At 43.4% G+C, this 17,804-nt stretch overlaps 1 protein-coding gene across 1 annotated transcript in view; it reads right to left on the bottom strand.

Moving 5' to 3' along the window:
• angpt1 (angiopoietin 1) overlaps positions 1-16,693 on the bottom strand; it is a 63,391-nt gene extending 46,698 nt beyond the window's left edge. The window contains exon 1 of the mRNA XM_030413076.1: positions 16,268-16,693. Within this exon, the coding sequence (XP_030268936.1) occupies positions 16,268-16,693 (426 nt within the window). The remainder of the gene's footprint in view (positions 1-16,267) is intronic.
• Between the last annotated feature and the right edge of the window lie 1,111 nt (positions 16,694-17,804).

Genomic DNA, 17,804 nt, shown 5'->3' with positions numbered 1-17,804 from the left:
ATGCAAAAAAAAAAAAAAAACCCAAATCAGAACATCGAACCCAATGGCAAATGGTATAGGCCAAATTGATTTTCCATGGTTTTTTTTTTCTCTATTGTCAAATATGTGTGATCTGCAATTGGCCGTGTAACTCATTAATCAGTGTTGAGAGTTAAAATAAACCCATAAACGCCTAATTTACTTTAAGTTACATCATTCAAAAACCACAACGAAATAACAAGGCCCGGTTTCAAGAAAGTCTGAGCGAAATCTGAAGAATGCTGCGATAAATCACGATTCTGAAACACAAATTGGCAGATGTGTGGCTCCACTTGAGTCAGATTTGAGATTTAAATGTTTATCGAGATGAGGTCAATGATCCAGAAATGTAAAAAGCCCTGAGAAATGAAAACAGACTAGATGTACTGTTTCTGTTTTTAGTTTCCTTTGGGAAAATAAATGACTATTTCAAAACATTCATCTGCTTTTACTGTTACAATCATCACTTCTTCCCCTCTGACAAATTTCTGAGTTGAGTTTTTTTAGCTTTCTCTTTTTTAAAAGAGTAATGTGCCATCACTGTCGGAAGTCACAGTACTTGAACGTAGCTTTTTAAATCAAGAACGCTGACAGTGTTGCGTCTACAAGACATACCTCCAGTGATTAACTACGAACCTCGGATCAAGATGAATCAGACGAGGTCATCTGTACGTCTGTTAAATGCAAGATAAAAGCCGATTCATCTCAAAAGTTGGACGAGGTACAACAAATCAGGTCCCGACGTCGTGTTATGAGAAGGGTGAACTTTCTCTTAGCATCCAAAAGTGATGGGAACGGCTGGGAACTTGAATTCTGTAGCCGTGTGCAGTGCGAGCACATCCAACAGAAATGTTTGCTCTTTCTTATATTGATATTGGTACGGTGGTGAGGACACTTGCTTGTTTTTAAGATCAGAATTCTTTTCCGGAAATGAATTTCTCAGAGTTGGTCTTGACTCCTGACCACAGTCCAGGAGCAGCAAATACACCTCAGGTCACTGATCGCGTTTTTGAACATTGACTTCCAACCATTTATCCTGTATTGAATTTTTATCGGCTCGTTCTTTCTTTCACCCAGAAAATCTGTTTAAATGTTATCATGTTCCCCATCTTTAGTGAACTTTTAAGTTTCAGCTATTTATTCCTTCAGCTACTTCTTTATACAAATTCAAGCCAGCAATGCAGTTTAGCTCCCATCCTACCGTATATTTTGAATCCTTCATCGTCATACTTCCTCATGTGTGACTTAAAATAAATCTAAGCCCGAAATTCAGTTTAGCTTCAGCTTTTCAAAAATAACCTTAAAATATTTCACATCTTTCACACATGATTGATAGTATTCCCATTTTAAAAGCCAGCAATTCAGTTTAGTTTCAGCCTTTCAAAAACATTACGAAATTCCACATCTTTTCATACACAATTGGTATTATTCAATTTTTAAAAGCCAGCAATTCTGTTTAGCTTAAGTTTTTTCAACAAACCGAAAAGTGTTTTACATTTTTCATACATGATTGGTGTTATCCCACCTTTTTAGAGCCAGCAAGGCAGTTTAGCATCTACTTTTAAACAACTTGCATCCACAACTGTAGTTTCTTCAGAAATAGCCTAAACTGTGAAGAAAGTGATGGAAATGGTTTTAAAAAGCACACAAAGAAGCTTGAAAACACATCGTAAAGGGTGTTTGTCAGAGCAAATCTCCAACCTCCCCGGGTCCTGTTGTCCCAGATAGTTCGAATTAATTCTGTTAGCAGGCGTCTTATTTTTAGACTTCATAAGCTTTCTATAAGCTCTTAGCTTAGCAGCTAACGGTAGAGCCTGGGTGCTGTCAGCAGAATCAATTTAGATATCATGTCAGCTCTTGTTATTACCTGTTGAAAATGAAAAACATACATATAATCAATACTAAAATCCAAAATTTGAATGTAATGATTAGATTAATGAAAAAGTTATTTAATTTATTCCAAAAATATAGTATTTTCACCAAATCTGAGCTAAACGTGAAAGTCCTGTTTTATAAAATTAAGACAAACTCTGAAGTTGATTCTTGATCTTATTCAAAACAATAATTATATGTTCAATATGTCTAATATCAAGTCTTGTAACGCCCCACTGGATGCACAGCTTTCATCAGGAAGCAGAAACCCCCTGGAGAAGTAATATTCATACCGTATGTTTCAGAATCACAATTTCTCTCATTTCTCAGTGAAAACAAATACGTTTGCATGCGTTGCAACATAAGCACGCATGTATATTTTCAAAAATCCTCCGGTTACCATCCCGCTCTCTAATGTTAAAGTGGGCCCTAAAATTACCCCAATTAATTATGCGTATCTGGCCGTATGGGAGAGGAAGTCCTCGCATTCACCCAAGACATGGGAATGCGTAACGAAAACCAAACAACCAAACAAACTCGGACTTGCTCATTCATCCAGAGGTCTTGTGCCAGCAGAGGGGCAGTCTGTACTTATTGTGACGCAAGTTGTCCAACATGGGAATCTATCCTCCGGGAATGTCCCTCATGATGATGATGGCTTTTTTCTTTCTGTGTCAGTGCTACAGGCCACAGGTCAGTCCGGCCCTTCTTTTTTTTTTTTTTTAATGAAACACAGGGATACTGCAAAACCGACATCCCACGGAAAGAGGCATTCTCATCCAAATTTTGGGAGATAGCATTCCGGGGTGTACCCTCTAAACATCACAGCGGGGGGATTCCTCTGCCAAAAAAGCTGCAGAAGCAGATGCGAGAGGACGTGTGTTGTTTTAAGGCCAGCCATGACAGAAACACTAGTACGCGCACACTGCTGTATGTTAAAACCTCCTCGGCCGGGCAACACTTCAGGGGGAAAAAAATGGCTCCAGTGTTCCAGTTTGTGTGCCAGCTCCGCTATCTATCAAGCCGGTTGTCTCTTCTAATCAAAATGAATGGGAGTTTAATGACAGGGGCTGTTTCCCTCAACGTCACATTCGTGTTTATCTTTCGTCCTAACATCCCATTAAGCGAGGACTGCGCAGTTTATAAACCGTGGCGGCAGTCTTCCAGGGTTACAATCACCACACGGCTATGCATTTTTTCTCTCACTTTCTCGTTCCGCGGCCCTTTATATCTCTTTCTTTTTTTATAGTTTGCTTCGCTCACCAAAGACGGAGCTGACGCTATCTCACCGCGTCCAGATTATATTACTTACGAGTCTCTCTCTGCTCGTCCCCCCCCCCCCCGTTGCTTTTGCTAGTGCCGAACACACTCTGGGCTATATATCATATCGCAGGCTGCGTGAGGCGCTTTTAAGTACGGTGATACATTAAGGCGGTGTAGTGTGTGCGTCTGTGTGTGCGCCTGAGTGATGCCGAAACCGACACACAATCTAAACAAAAGGGATGAGCAGGAAGACGGGGTGCAGTAGCCCGACTAACATCTCCACATGGAGCCGGCTTCGGTCTGACCCGCGGTTCACCGCGGCTGTTGGAGGGGAGGAAAATAGATGCTGGTGTTAATGATAATGTGCGGCTCACGGCCACTTCTGTATCGCTGCCTACAGCAACACTAGAAACATTTGCTGCTGCCTGACCTCCCGCTCATGATGGATGAAAGAGCCGATAACGCGCCTGTTTTCTGTGTCTTTTTACTGTCTGTTGCTCTTTCTAGAAAATCTGCAGGGATAAATGCGTTCGTGAGTCACACATCTAAAATTAGTTGAAACAAACATGGCCATCTGACAGGACAATTTGTCCGGCTTTCATTTCTTCGGATCAAGACACTTAATAAGAGGGAAGAAAAAGAGACAGGAGATTTGGAAATGCGTGGATGACACACAGTCTGCTCACTGTCCTCTCATGTGCTCAAGGTTTCTGTTTAGTTTTGCATTTTTTTTTTCTAGGAATGAGGTGCGCAGGACGTGCGTATAAACAGCGACGAGGATGGTTTAAATGATCGAAACCAGCGCAATTAAACTGGGATCGTTATGTCCAGACAACAAAGCAAAAACATCCTCGCACATCGCACAGGAATTCCCGCAGACCTTCTTACAACAAGAATCAGAGCCATAACTCCACCAAACACAAACAGTCTTACAAGCTCGTCCTGCAGTCCTGTCTGCGTCAGGAGGTAGAATATGAAAGAATTACTGCAAAACACTGGTGTTTTGTGCTTAAATACACATCAGCTTTGGTGGAATAATGGAATTTTCCTCAACTTTCCAACCTCAGCTCAGGATCTGTTTGGTGGAGCTCGGGATGTCCACAGTTTGAGGACCATGTTGGGTACGCAGTGGACCTCGGAGTGAGATTTTTTTTGCCCACCACTGGTTTTCAAGAAGAATCAATCTGTACATGCTGATGAAGTCCTCATAGTGCAGTAAAAAATGGAAATCTATTTCCACAGTTTAATGAAAACGACTGTGATAAAGAGCATGGATACCTGACCCAAAGCCACCTGGCCTGGGTTCGGACAAAGACTTATACATGATCGGGTTTGGGTTGTATTTGGTCACGATATATCTAAGTATATATATGGTCTGAACAGGGCTTTAACTGAGGTCGGCTTCCGAGTTTGGTTCGGACGGAGATAAAAGAACTCCAGAACCGTAAAAAAAATTGGACCTTTAGTCTCCGCTGATTTGTCAACTGTTCAACAGTTCGTCACATTCCAGGGAAGTCATCTGTACACTCTTCTCTACAAGAAAAAATTTGTGTAGGTACATTCGATGTTGACTTTAGGACGTAAATCAAGACAGGAAGTCACCCAGACAATGTTCAGAAATTCTTTGGTTTGACATAACTGTTACTAATATGTCTCGTGCTATTCTAAACATCATGCATCACTATGATGTACTAATCTTAGGTCATAATATGAGTGCTGTTTGACAGTCACTGAGAAAGTGTCACAGCCTCACCTCATGACTGTATCCGGTCCAGAGAACTAACATCACGTTTGATCCTTTGCAGGCCATCAGTTAAGCCGAGGGTCATTTCATCCAAACACAGACTCACATGGACGTCAAACACTGTCGTGCATTAACACGTGTGCTCAAATGGACATTAGTGTGACACGGACTCGTAACACACACTCAGGACCTCCGGAGGATTAGCCGCCCCGTCTCAGAACTGCTGCAAACATGTCAATTTAAATGAACATCAAGAAACCATTTGTAAGCATTTGTATTTTTGTTTTAAAATGCAGACCAAAAAAGCACATCCATCTATTCAATCACTGACAGATTTATAAGCGGGTTCCTGTCGGGTCACCGCAGCACAGTTTAGGACTAGTCTAGTCAGCTACTGCGATACACAAACACCATTCTTGTGATGGTAAAAGAACTCAGGTCTGGAACATTCTTGCAACCACTCTGTCTAAAAGCACATTTCACGACACCATTTGAGGTCAACCAAGCCTCGTCACACATAATTGCTTGTTGCAGTCGTGTTTAACTAATTTTGTCATTCAGGTTGTGCAGCATGCCCCTGCTGAGGCAGAACATTCGTGAATGCCAAACCCAACAATCAGCACGTACTGCCATAAAAGGTTTTACCTTACTGAATGTTAAAATTACAATTTAAACATTGACGTGTCGAACAGAAGTCATTTCATTTGTGATTAACTCGTCTGATATAGATATGGATCAGCACTGGGAACAATACTAATGTTGAAGCTGCCCTCAAAGGATTATCACCCAACTCCAAGTTGCCTTCAGTTCTGAGGCTTTCAGGCTATTGTTTTGTTTCTTTAAAGTCCAAAAGCTTTTTGATACAGTCTCAGTGCTCTTACCACTACCGTTTTCTGCACACAGCGGGCAACTGTTGTCAGAAAACCTTTTTCAGAAACAGATCCTAAGGTACCTCTCCAGGACCAAACAGCAGACAGACACAAGCTGATAAAGACAGTGAAGCATTTAGCAACCTAGGAACCAGATCATTTATTGGGGAGCTGGTGGAGACCAAAACAGAGCAAAAAGGAGAGGGAGTACTGGATCATATTACAAATCTTTTTTTTATTTTTTTCTTTCTGTAGCATCTCTTGAAGTATTCTGGCCTAATATATTTTGCAGTACTTTAACAAGTTCCAACAAATGCTGAAAATTGGCTGTGATGCAGCCACTTTGTTCACCATACACAGAAATGTTCAAATCCTGCAAATAGTGGCTTTAAAACCTGCACTAAAAACAGCATCAGCATATCCAGTAAAACTCACATCTCGCGCCAAGATAAGAAGTCATTTGTTACAGCCTCGTGTTATCTTACAATAACTTACAACTACCAACAAAACAAACGCATCGCCTGTGTACCCGGAGTTTGGCTATCAAAACCGGGAGCATCAGGGAAATGTGGGACAGCTGCATCTGAATCTCCATCAAAGCGTGAAACGCGCAAAGCACAGCAGGTGTTTTCCATCAGCTAATCACCTGCTCTGACATCACTGACCGGGGTCTCACCTAAAGCGCAACGAGCTGGAAAGACGGAACGAGAAAAAGAAACGTGTTGAGAGGTCAAAAATGTGATAGCTTTATGAGGGCTTTTTCGACTTGCGCTGCACTATGTTTTGTGGGTGTTATTTTCAAACAGCGGGGGATACGTCTGCAGTCCGTGTGCCAGCTCCAGCGCTGGTATTGTGTGGAATGTGAGAGGCCTGGCTCTGGTCCCAGACAGGGAAAACACAGCTCTGGACAGGGTAAGAAGTGTGTTCTCAAAACAGATTTTAGGGTGTGTATAACCGTGTGCCACTATATCTTTCTTTTTTATATGTGTGTGTGTGTGTGTGTGTGTGTGTGTGTGTGTGTGTGCGTGCGCAGGCTGAATGAGGTGTCACACCAATCACGGCACTTAACCGATAAGCCGAGGCCCCGACACGCTCGATTCTCCGAAACCACCCACAGAAAAACAGAGACGGGGTACAATCAGCCTGCCGTTCTGCAGCTCCAGACTGTCTCCCACCGAGACGTGTGTGTCTCAGATCGCAAGTTGACGAATCACACGATAATCGCCCTCACCAAGACGGGGAAAGATTAAATAAATAGTGAGGTAATTCCCAAATGTGACACGGAGGTTTAAGAATTAGAGGCTCCTATCGCAGCCGCCACAGGAACAACAACGGGGCCGATCATCAGTCATTTGAGGATCTATTCGACATTATACTCTTTTTTTTTTTTCACCTTTACCTGCTTCCTGTCATCAGTTTTCCACAGCTCTGACTGACTCGACAGACCTCATCTTATTTCCACACTGTACTATTATTTTTTAAACACCATCAGATGCAGCCTACATATCAGAGCTGCTCAGAGGCCAGCTCCGGAGGAGAGAGTCGGGTGCAGAGCCGTACCTTCTAGAGGAATAAACACCTGGAGTCACATCAGATTCTGCTCTGATGCAGAGCTGTTTACCGACGGGAGGAGAACTCAGAGATAACTATTTAAGTTTTTTCAAATTGAAAAGCGGATTTATCTTCACGCCTGTTTATCGACCTGACTGCAGCAGCGATTCGCGGAGGTGATCTCCAGTGTCGGGCGTTTACTGTTATGTTGACTGCTGACTGGAGCTGGAGGGAAAATGTACTTCATGAATGTAAAGTTACAAAGAGGATAGGGGAAAAGAACAGAGTGAATCAGAGTCTCTATTGAGTGGTGAAATAATTGAGAGTTCATGTGAATTTATGTTGCACGCAGCTAAAGAATCTAATCTGGCTGTTTGGGCTAATAAACACTGAATAAATAAACCATCACGGATAAAAAAATCAACTCAGGCACAAATGTTCATGTCAAGAGTTGACATTTCTCTGCATTCTCCAGTCCTCGAACGTCTCCTTCAACCATCTGATTGTGATTCTTTTTGTTTCCTCAATCTGAAACCATAGCAACACTCCGTCCGCCGGGCTCCACTCCAAGGAAAGGTGAAGCGGCTCCGTCCCCTGGAACCTCTGGAAGGCTCCCCAGCGTTGACAGACAAAGACATCCTCTCAAAAAGCAACATCTGTCGGAGAGCGTCAAAGAGACGCTGCGGGGAGAGACGGCCTCAGAGGCAGCATGTGGGGAGGCTTCAGGAATGTTTCTCCCCAGTTTGCGAGACTTTACAATATTAGCTTTGGGATTAATAATTGTCAGATACAAAGGGGATCAAACAAGTAAACTTGAAAATTGGATGATCTTAAAATAAGGGAAGTAGCATGGAGTGTTACAACTTGCAGTGTAATCCGATTTTTCATTCTCCTGCACCCTGCCAGAACCCACAGTTCAAGACGTGCATGTTTTCCCAGTGCTATCTTTTCTCGGAAGTTAGGCATAAAAAAAAAACCCTGACTGACACGTTATTGTAAATTCACACTGTGTGGACGTCCTGCGGTATCCAGCTCGAATTCTCCAACACGGTTGTTTTTCAATGCCATTTCACCCCCCGACCTTCATCAAACCTTGATTTACAAGTGCTCAACCTGAATGAACCTGAGGCCTGCAGGATAAATAAATAGCAGCAGATACGGGTGAGTAATATTATCATCGGCTCTGTTTATTGAGAGTCATTATAAAACAAAAATACAACAAAGATAACAGGCAGCTCTGCGACTGAAACAAGTTCAAACACAGTTGTGATTTGCGGCAGGCTGTGATAACACAACATTACTTCCCCGCTAACTGCGCACTCAGATTGACTACATTGTCTAATGTTTCGCTCTATCTAAGCCATTACTATCTCATATTTGGCTCATAATCACTCAACCTTAGCAGTGGCGGAGATACAGCCACGAACCTTGTGCTTTTGGCAAGTCATCTGACCATAACTTACACTCTCAGTACTAATGACTTCCACTTGGCTGCCCAAAATAATATTATTTATGCACTTTCTTTTTTTTAAAAAAAAAAGGCTTTTGCTCTTGTTTCAGCCATTTTAGAATAACATACCCAAATGACACCATCGAATAAAATATCTAAATATCATTTCCAGACCTGGTTAACAAACCGCAGAGCACTCACATCCATAATATGTTAAAGCTGCTACATACTCGGTTAACTGTGAGGTTATTCACAAGGCTGCTGATAGTTTTAGCATCTTTCAGCTGATTGTTTTGAGTTTACATGTGGAATTTGTAATGTACATTAGAATCACGTATGACGTAGAAATGTATGTAATTCACATGTGAGAATGTACATTTCTTATGTTCTTATGTTCAAATGGACATTTAGGAAAAAAAGCTATTCGACATTTCATGTTAACAATAAATCAAATGACCACAAAGTGAAAGTGGTGTCATGTAATTGACGTGGAAAAACAAGTTAGTAACAAATAAATGTATGTTATTTAATAATAAAATGTTCATTATGTGGAAAAAGCTTGTGGAAATAGAACAGAACAGGCATTAATATGTGAAAATGTGGAATTTCATGCGATATGTCCCACATTTTATTTTCACATCTTCGAAAAGTTTTGTTCACATGTGAAAATGTGTGAAAATGTGGAATCCACATGTGAACAAGCACATTTCATGTGATTAAAAGTTGTATCCACATGGAATAATGTTAAAATTTTAGTTCACGAGCCAATAGCTAATGATATGTGAAAATGTGGAATTCATGTGTAATGAATGATATCACATGACTTCAAATTTGAATCTATGTTAAAAAATCCTGTCACATATGAATGTTTTTAATTCACATGTGAATTTTGTTTAAAAAACGACGATGTCACATGTGGCATTATTTTCACCTTTGAGTTCACATGTATAAAGGCACATTTCATATATGACATTTTCGTTAGGGATTTCAACGCTTAAAGCTTTTTTGGCTGCTTCAAACAGACAAAAAAAATCAGTTAATCCAGGTTTCAACGGTTCACTTCCCTACCTGAGTGACACGCCGCAGAGCACTCGCATTCACATAACCTCCGGTAACCAAATGAAGAAAAATTAGCACCATTACGCGGAGTGAATATTTCCCCGAGGGGGAATGGAAACACAAACCTATCAGTGGAAGCTCTCAATTTATTTCACAGATGCATCAGCGGGTGCCAAGCTACACGTTGGCTACAGTGTTTTCAGAAGGAATATCATAAATCGCGTTTAGCCAAATGTATAACCTCGTAATTAAAACAAAATAAATCCCCTCCAAAGTACCCACCAGAGAGCGATTCAGTGAAATGACTGATGGAAAAGGAACCGAATGCTTGCTTTATAGCTGTAGTAAGGTAAACTAGACAGATTCAAGAAACACATTCAGAATCATTTTCTTCTTCATTTATTGAGCTTTAAAGAGAAATATGTGCACAAAACATACGTGTCTGCCCAATATCAAAGCTTCAAGCAGGTTTGGGATGACTGGCTGCACTGAAATATGATTTCTGGGGGAAAAAAAAGGGGGTCTCAAAACAAAGTGGCTTGCCGTATTGAGCGTGACAAAACTACTTAATGCCCCCTTTCCTGAAAATCAGGAACATTAACTGTGTCGGTCTCCGTTTTCACATCCATGTGGAATTACTGCGGCACGGCTGTAATGTTTTCCCCCTATTCCCATGACACGCTAAGCAGAAAGCTCTGTTTCTCTTTTGCGCTCTCAGTCATAGCGCAAGCGCAACCAGGACAACGTTTTCTGGAAGCTGTTATTGTAGTGTCCTTCAGAAATTTCCATGGTTTCCTTTTTATACGTTTTTGAGGGGTCGGGGAAGGAAGCGCTTTTTATTCCTCGGAGCATTTCGTAGCCTCTCCCCGCAACGTCCGATTGTTGGTCTTGGCCCGTATTATCAGTGAAAATAAACTCTCATAGAGGCAGTCACCCCTAAAATAGATAGGTTTCTCCTTGGATCCCCGGACATGCTGTGTGGCCCTCTGATAGCATTAAGTAGAGAAACATATTCACCCTTCCTCCGATGAACTCCCAGTATGGAAGGGAAACAAGCTTCTGCCCACATGTCCACATATCCTCTTAAACTGCTGTTTGTGCAGCACAGTCATGTTCGTCTGGAGGCAGAATGATGGGAATTTCACAGGGATAAAAACGCTGCTGATTGACCCTCCCCCCCCCTTCCTTTGTTCAACAGCTTAGTTTGGCACAGGCCGCCCTTCTCAAGAAACATAGCTTTCACCCACTTTCTACTGTCTCCACCAGGAGGGGAAAGGAGAAGATCTATTACCGTCACTCCCGAGAACAGAGCCAAATTTGGCTCGCTGAACTTCTCTCGGTGCCAAGTTTTCATTGTCCTTGAAATAGTGGAGAGGCTGAAAGGATGTTCTCAGAACGTGCAGTGAGCGTTTCATCTGCGTTTTACTCAATGCAACCTTTTCTTCATCTTAAATGACCCATCCTTTCTTATATTTCCAACAAGAGACTGGATCCTCATTGACTCTCAGCTCACTTAAAAGCCCAGCAGCCACAGTAACTGGCAAACGGAAACAAAGACACGTTGCAGCACTCTGTTCATCAGCCAGAAGAGCTTTGTACAGAACACAGTGGTTGTTGGGTACTGCCCGAAATGTGTCAAACACTGGTAAGTACTGAAAGCTGATATCTCAGGCTTGTATTTCTTAAATTGTCTTAACATTTCCGGCAATTCCACCAATTTTACACGGTGATTTATAATTTTTCTCAAGACATTTCAGACAGATTTTTATTCCTTAAAGGTAAAAAACCTTCAAGTTGCAGTTTATTGATTGGGAGCAGTAGCTTCCTGGAGTCTCTACTAGTTGCGTAGAAAACATCATAGTAATGACAAGGAAGTTAAGTAAGAAGTCTCCATCCTTCAGCTTCATATTCAACAGACACCTGGATCCTGGCTGTATCTACGGATTGTTGCTTCGTCATTGCTAGACAGATCCTATCTATCCTTGAGATGCAACTGTCCTGGTTGATCCAAGGATTTAAAAGGTCAAAGTTTAGAATTGCGTTGCCAAGACGTCTCCTAGACTTTGGAACAACCGCCCTAAAGGCACCTTTAAAAGTGGGCGCTGTTAGCCATCTTTCAAGTTTATTGCTTACCACAGTGTGTGAGATGGGTCTAATAGGGCAATCTGCCATCTGTGTCAGACTGTACAATCTCCAATTTGAGATGCACCACATGGCGTAACAAATGCCTCCTGAATGGTAGTGTGGTGCTTCATATAGAGGCAACCATCCGCTCCAATCTGGCGTTTCTACAACCTGACTGGTACCTCCACGATCTTGGGCATCGTGCCAAGATGTCTGATGTCAGTGTGAGCATTTAAAAATAAAACTAGAAATGGAGGAGGTTTGCTAGGACGGTCAACATGAAATGCAGATTTTGCTAAATGTGTTTTAGCGTTAGCATAAGACTAGCTCACCAGTTAATTCACGTCATTTTCTTGTTCTGTTCCGACTGATTGGTCTGTAGACATGGGTTGCAGCGGCAGTCACATTGTGGATTTTGTAGACCTAATATTCTGACTGTGAGTTGTGGCGCGAGTGGTTCTTGGTCCATACTGCTGTCTCAGAGTACAATCTAAGAATCTGCTAATCGATTTACTCCAACCTTCAATGACTTTTGGCTGGGGCAGCCAAAAGTCACACATCATGGACCGATCATTTTTCCTGCAGCTTGTTGTCTTGTATTAAATCTTGTTCTTGCAAAAACACCAAGTAAGTACCGATAATAAAATTGCTCCCTATCGAAAAAAGGTAATTATTGTTTTATATGTGACGTAGCTTGCTTCCTGCTGCATTTTCTCCCTGAGATCAGAGCTACGCTCATCCGAGGCTCCTCGCCTTGCAGGCAGGCCAGGGAGGTAATCCTTGGACAAACACAAGCCACCTTTGACTGGTCAGGAATGTTATCAGGGTCCATATACTCTACCCTATGGTTGAGGAAGGAAAGATCTCAGACTTAAAAATGCTTCCCCAACAGCTGTTTGCTGCATCACTCTCACCGTCTACCCCCCACACCGGACAGAGCGCCCAGGCACGGGGGTGACTATCTGGAATGGTCTCCTCCGTCCTCCTCTTTCATCACGGCTGGCTGGAGCAACATCAGGGCGAGCTCTTGCTTAGACAAGCAGTAAAAACGCTGGCGTGATTAAGATAGATAGACTGGCCGGGACACTTAATCTTCTGTCCAATGAAAAATGTTAACTGCATCCTGATGTTCCCCCCCCCCATGCAGTGCAATTAGGCTGAATTACCACTGTGTGTTTAAGTGTCCCCTCTGAAACGCCGACTCCAATTCCTTTCTTGTGCTAATCTTTCACTCGTTACCCGTGTTTTTTCTGTAGTCTAATATGCGTTTCAATGGCACGCATCCATCGACTTTAACTTAATTCTTTTCATTACACATTTTCAAATATAATCCAATAACCTTTATGCAATAAAATGTTCTCTATATTAGATTTTGTGGTCCTGCAAAACTCCAAATTGTCACAAGAGAAGCCTGATGGTATCAGCGGTGATGGCAGACGTTTTCACTGGCTCCCCCTTTCTTCACATCTGAGGATAAAGTCGCCGTAGAGGTCTCATTAGTCAACCCTTCAGTCTACCAATGCTGCCGTTCTGTTTTCATAGTATCACTTGTACTATCACAGACGGATGAGGTCCACTGAGCAAAGATAAAGCCGGTGTTATTTCACCCCTGGCCTTTCTTGACACATGGATTGCTTTTGGGAGCCGTACGGAAACACACACAGGTTTTCAGACCGGCCTGGAGTCTGAGTCAAATGGTGGATTGGTGTGGAAGGTCGTCAGAAAGAAATATGTAGTATATGTCTTTTAAGATCCCATTTGTAAGACTTCCCATCTCGTCAAGTACTGACGCTGTGGGACTGTGCGTCGGGTGGGCCGCGGTCACAAAGTGCCAGTATTTGACCAGTTGGGAATGAGGAACTGGAGCTTTAATGAGATATATGGTGAAATCTGACACTTTTTAGATTGTGGATGCCTACAAGATCCATCACAATCTACTTTACAGGGAAAATGTAGAGGTTGCTGTATTTAGCAGAACTGGGCTATGTGAACAAACCACTACAGTGATGTAGTCAAATAGATGTCTATGCTTAAGGGCCCTTAATTGGGTGATATATGGAGCCCTTTGGTCCCTGTGTCAGGATTAGGTCAAGGAAGAAACTGGAGGGATATGCGAATCACCTCAGAGCAGTAAGCCACATAACAGAAGCAAAATGTCATGTCGTGCACAAATTTTCAAGACATAATGGCTCCAAAATGAAACACTGTTGACAAGCACTTTCATTTGTGAGACGTAGGTTCGCTACTTACCCAGACATGCAATTGCAGTTGTCCTTCAAGATGTAGCTGTTCGTTCTATTCACAAATACCCGAGCAAAACTAAAAGTCAGGCTAGGCAGAATTTTGGCTTGAAAATCGCAAAAAAAGATCACAATTCAGAGTCAAGATCGTGATTAAGATTAAATAGATCATGATATTATTTTTTTGGCCTGATTGCCCTCTGATGTGACGAGGTTTTGCATCATTTTGGGGCCACCATGCTCTTCTTAAACCTTTACATATACAGTAAATTCCTCCTCAAATCTCTGATAAAGTCTGTCATATGTATCATATATCATAAGTTGATATTCCACAGTGTTCCAACCTGTAAACTTAAAATCCCCTGTATAATACTTCAGACACATTTGTCTCAGCTCTGGTTTAGTGAAAGTCGAGGGTGAAGTCACCTCCAACACTTCACCTCCCTAATTACAAACTCACTCATCATCTCGCCGTAACGCACTGCGACCAACACCATGTTAATTGATGAGGAATGACCATTTCCTCCAAGCTGAGGAGTGAAAGGTTGACTTTCTGAGAGCAAATGAAAAGCAGGCACAAAGGGGGGGGGGGGGCACTGACTGCTAATGAACAGACTCAGAGGGTATATTGATGAAGCAATCCATCAAATCCATCAGGTGTTATCTACGTGCATGGATTTGATTTGCGCTGCGCGTTTGTAGCCGTCGAGAAACTATTAGCTCCGAGCGATTAATCACAGATTTCGAGCCCGCTAATCTCATTTGAGAACGATAATATTGTGGAAAGTCGAGGAGCCGGAGAGCCGGTCGTGCCGAACGTTGGAGGTTTGTTTATTTGATTCGTGTATTCATTTTCGCCCAGATAGTCTCGCTCTCTTTGGAGACACAAAGTCTCAAAGCTTAGAAAAGCAGAGCGCCTGCCAAAGCTGTATCAGCTGTATCAGAGATGGCCTCAGAATTTGCAACTCATTAACATTACACCGGAGCCATATTCGTGCATATGGAACACTTCAGTGGCTCTATAAATACATTTTGATGTGCAGGTATGTGTATCACATCAGCTCATTAACAATTATGATTGTAGGAAAAGTCAAACAGGTTTCGGATTTTTGTTTTCGTGCAAGTCTGGGTTTTCAAGTCCTACTCGCACGTCCTTGAGTTGAGTAAATAAATAAAGGCAGCATTCTCTTTCCCTGTCTTTTCCTCTGCCGACCGTCTCCGGGGACTCTCTCTGACTTCCTGCCATTAAAGAGACAGCCCACTGGAGAACAGGGGGTGACTGACATTTAACTACCTCTGCTCTGTGACCGACGCGATGCGCAACTCAACCGGACATCTGTGGAATTTACTCAAAGGGTCGTTTACCAGGGAGAAGCCGAGAAAATGTTTTGGGGGGAAAAAAAAAAATAGACAAGAGATTGGGCAGACGGAGAATCAAACCATCCGTGATGTCCTCGGAGGCAGCTGTGTCACATCCAGAACAGAAAGTTCAATTCTGATAACATATGCGGTTACGTAACAGCACAGCAGAGGTGTTATAAATCCTGTTGCCGAGTCTCGCTTTTGTCGGTTTACAGAGGAGATGCCGCTGTCATCCTTCCAGTTGGACCCTTGTGCGTGTTTTCCGTGTCGCTGCTGACATCTCGTTGTGAAACCGGTCACACGGGGGGGGAAAAACAATCCTCCACATCTAAAGCGCGTAAACCCTCCTTTCTGACAAATACTTTGACAAACAACGTGTCGGCCGCAGAGGAAACAGCAAACTCGTCCCAGATTTAGTCTGAGCGCCTCGTCCAGAAACCCAAACAAGTTATCTCGAGAAGCCGCAAACAAGACACTCTGCGGAGACCACACACCCGACGGGGAAACACAAACATCTCAACAAATATGGTACGAGAGCGCGACCGCTTCAAAAGACGTCCGCTCTTGCGCAATGTCGCTAAACATGCAAGGCACAACTTCTCAAATATGGATCTGATTTTTAAAAAACGAAAAAAAAAAAACATGCATTCCTACTTTTAAGCGGCAAGTAAATAAACAGCCGATACTTCTGCGGGATCATTCTGCCATTCCTTACCTTCTGTAGCCACTGGGTATAATTCTCCATAATGTGCTCGAGCTGCTGGATCTTCTGGCTGGGAAACTCTGGCTCGGGCGGCGGAGCGTCCCTCTGGAGAGAGTTGGCGTTCTGCTGCGCGCTACCGGCTTTCGCCTCCCTGCAGGAGCCCCCTCTGGCGCCGTCTCCCTCAGGTAGGATGAACGTGTAGGTGCACTGGCCATGCTGGATCTTATGGAAGCGTCTGTTGCTGTAATTGTTGCTACCACTTCCGCCACTGCTGCCGCTGCTGCTGCTGCTGCTACTACTACTACTGCTGCCTCCACCTGTGCTGCTGGTGCTGCTGCTATCCGTCCCTCTCCTCTGCTCCCCTCCTCCGCAGCTCACAATCACCAGAAGTGCTGCCAGAGAGAGCAAGTGGTGGTCGAAGTTGCACCAGAGCATCATGTCAGCTTGGGGGTAAAACAAAAAAAAAAAAAAAGCTGCAGGTGGGGTAAGTTCTCGGAGCTGCTCCTTCTTACGTTCGGTTGGATGTTCCCCCTTTAAAGCTGGATCAGACCACGGTGCAGGTCACCGTCAGCCCTGGAACATGCGCCATCCATCCTCACATCGGACCTCCAGCATCGAAAGCGACTGCTCTGAACACTCGCGCATGCTACGTTTCCAAAAGCAACCCCCCCCCCCAACCCTTTAAGTCCTGGTCCTGGCAGGAAAAGCTGCACACATCTCCTGCTGAGTGACAAGTCGATTAGAAGTCTTGGTGTTCCTCCAGTGGAGTCAGAGCCAGAGGCGGACCGTGTGCGCTTCGCATTGATCGATCTGTGCAATTTAAAATAGGTGCCGGGCGAGCTGGGATCATGTCGTCAGACCTCCCCTGGTCTCTCTGCCTTCCCTTCCTCCTCCGCTCTCTGACTTAACGACCGGAGAGAGTGAGAGAGAGGGAGAGGGAGAGAGGGAGACGCTCACTCTGAGGAACAGTTCCAAGCTTCCAGCACACTCTCTGCGCCTGCCCCTCGCAGAGCTTGCAAAAGAATGTGTGCACAGACAAGTTAGTGTGTGTGTGTGTGTGTGTGTGTGAGCCTGGCAGAAAAGGGACCCCAGCACAGAGGATGTGCTCAGACTGTGAGGATCAGTTTACAGGCGCTCTTGTCTGCAGGCTCATGCGGTCGACCTGCCTTTTTTTTTGTGCCTTGACACGAAAGACTTTTTTAATCTCTCTGCCCCTCAGACACGACTCGACTCCCTTCTACACTGCATAAAGACAGGTGCTATTGCACAAGTAGGCACGAGGGATGGATGTTTCTGAGAGGTGTTTATAGTCTTATTCTCAACTTTTTATCCGTCCCCCGACAGTGAAAAAAACATCCTCCTGGCAAGTGAGATCTTTATAGAGGCAATCTTTTTGTCTTTCGGTGAAAGTGGTGGTCTTCTTTATCTTCCAAGAATCTTAGTCATTCATTTATTCTTCATATCTTCACCAGTTTTGGACATGATCTTATAGCCATTTAATGATCATATGTTAATTAGTAGCCTCTCGAGGCCAGAGGGTCCCATTCCC

Source organism: Sparus aurata, chromosome 3, assembly GCF_900880675.1.
Source record: "Sparus aurata chromosome 3, fSpaAur1.1, whole genome shotgun sequence".
Lineage (NCBI taxonomy): Eukaryota > Metazoa > Chordata > Actinopteri > Spariformes > Sparidae > Sparus > Sparus aurata.
Note: the sequence above shows the minus strand (reverse complement) of the source record. Positions and strands in the feature narration are given on the sequence as shown.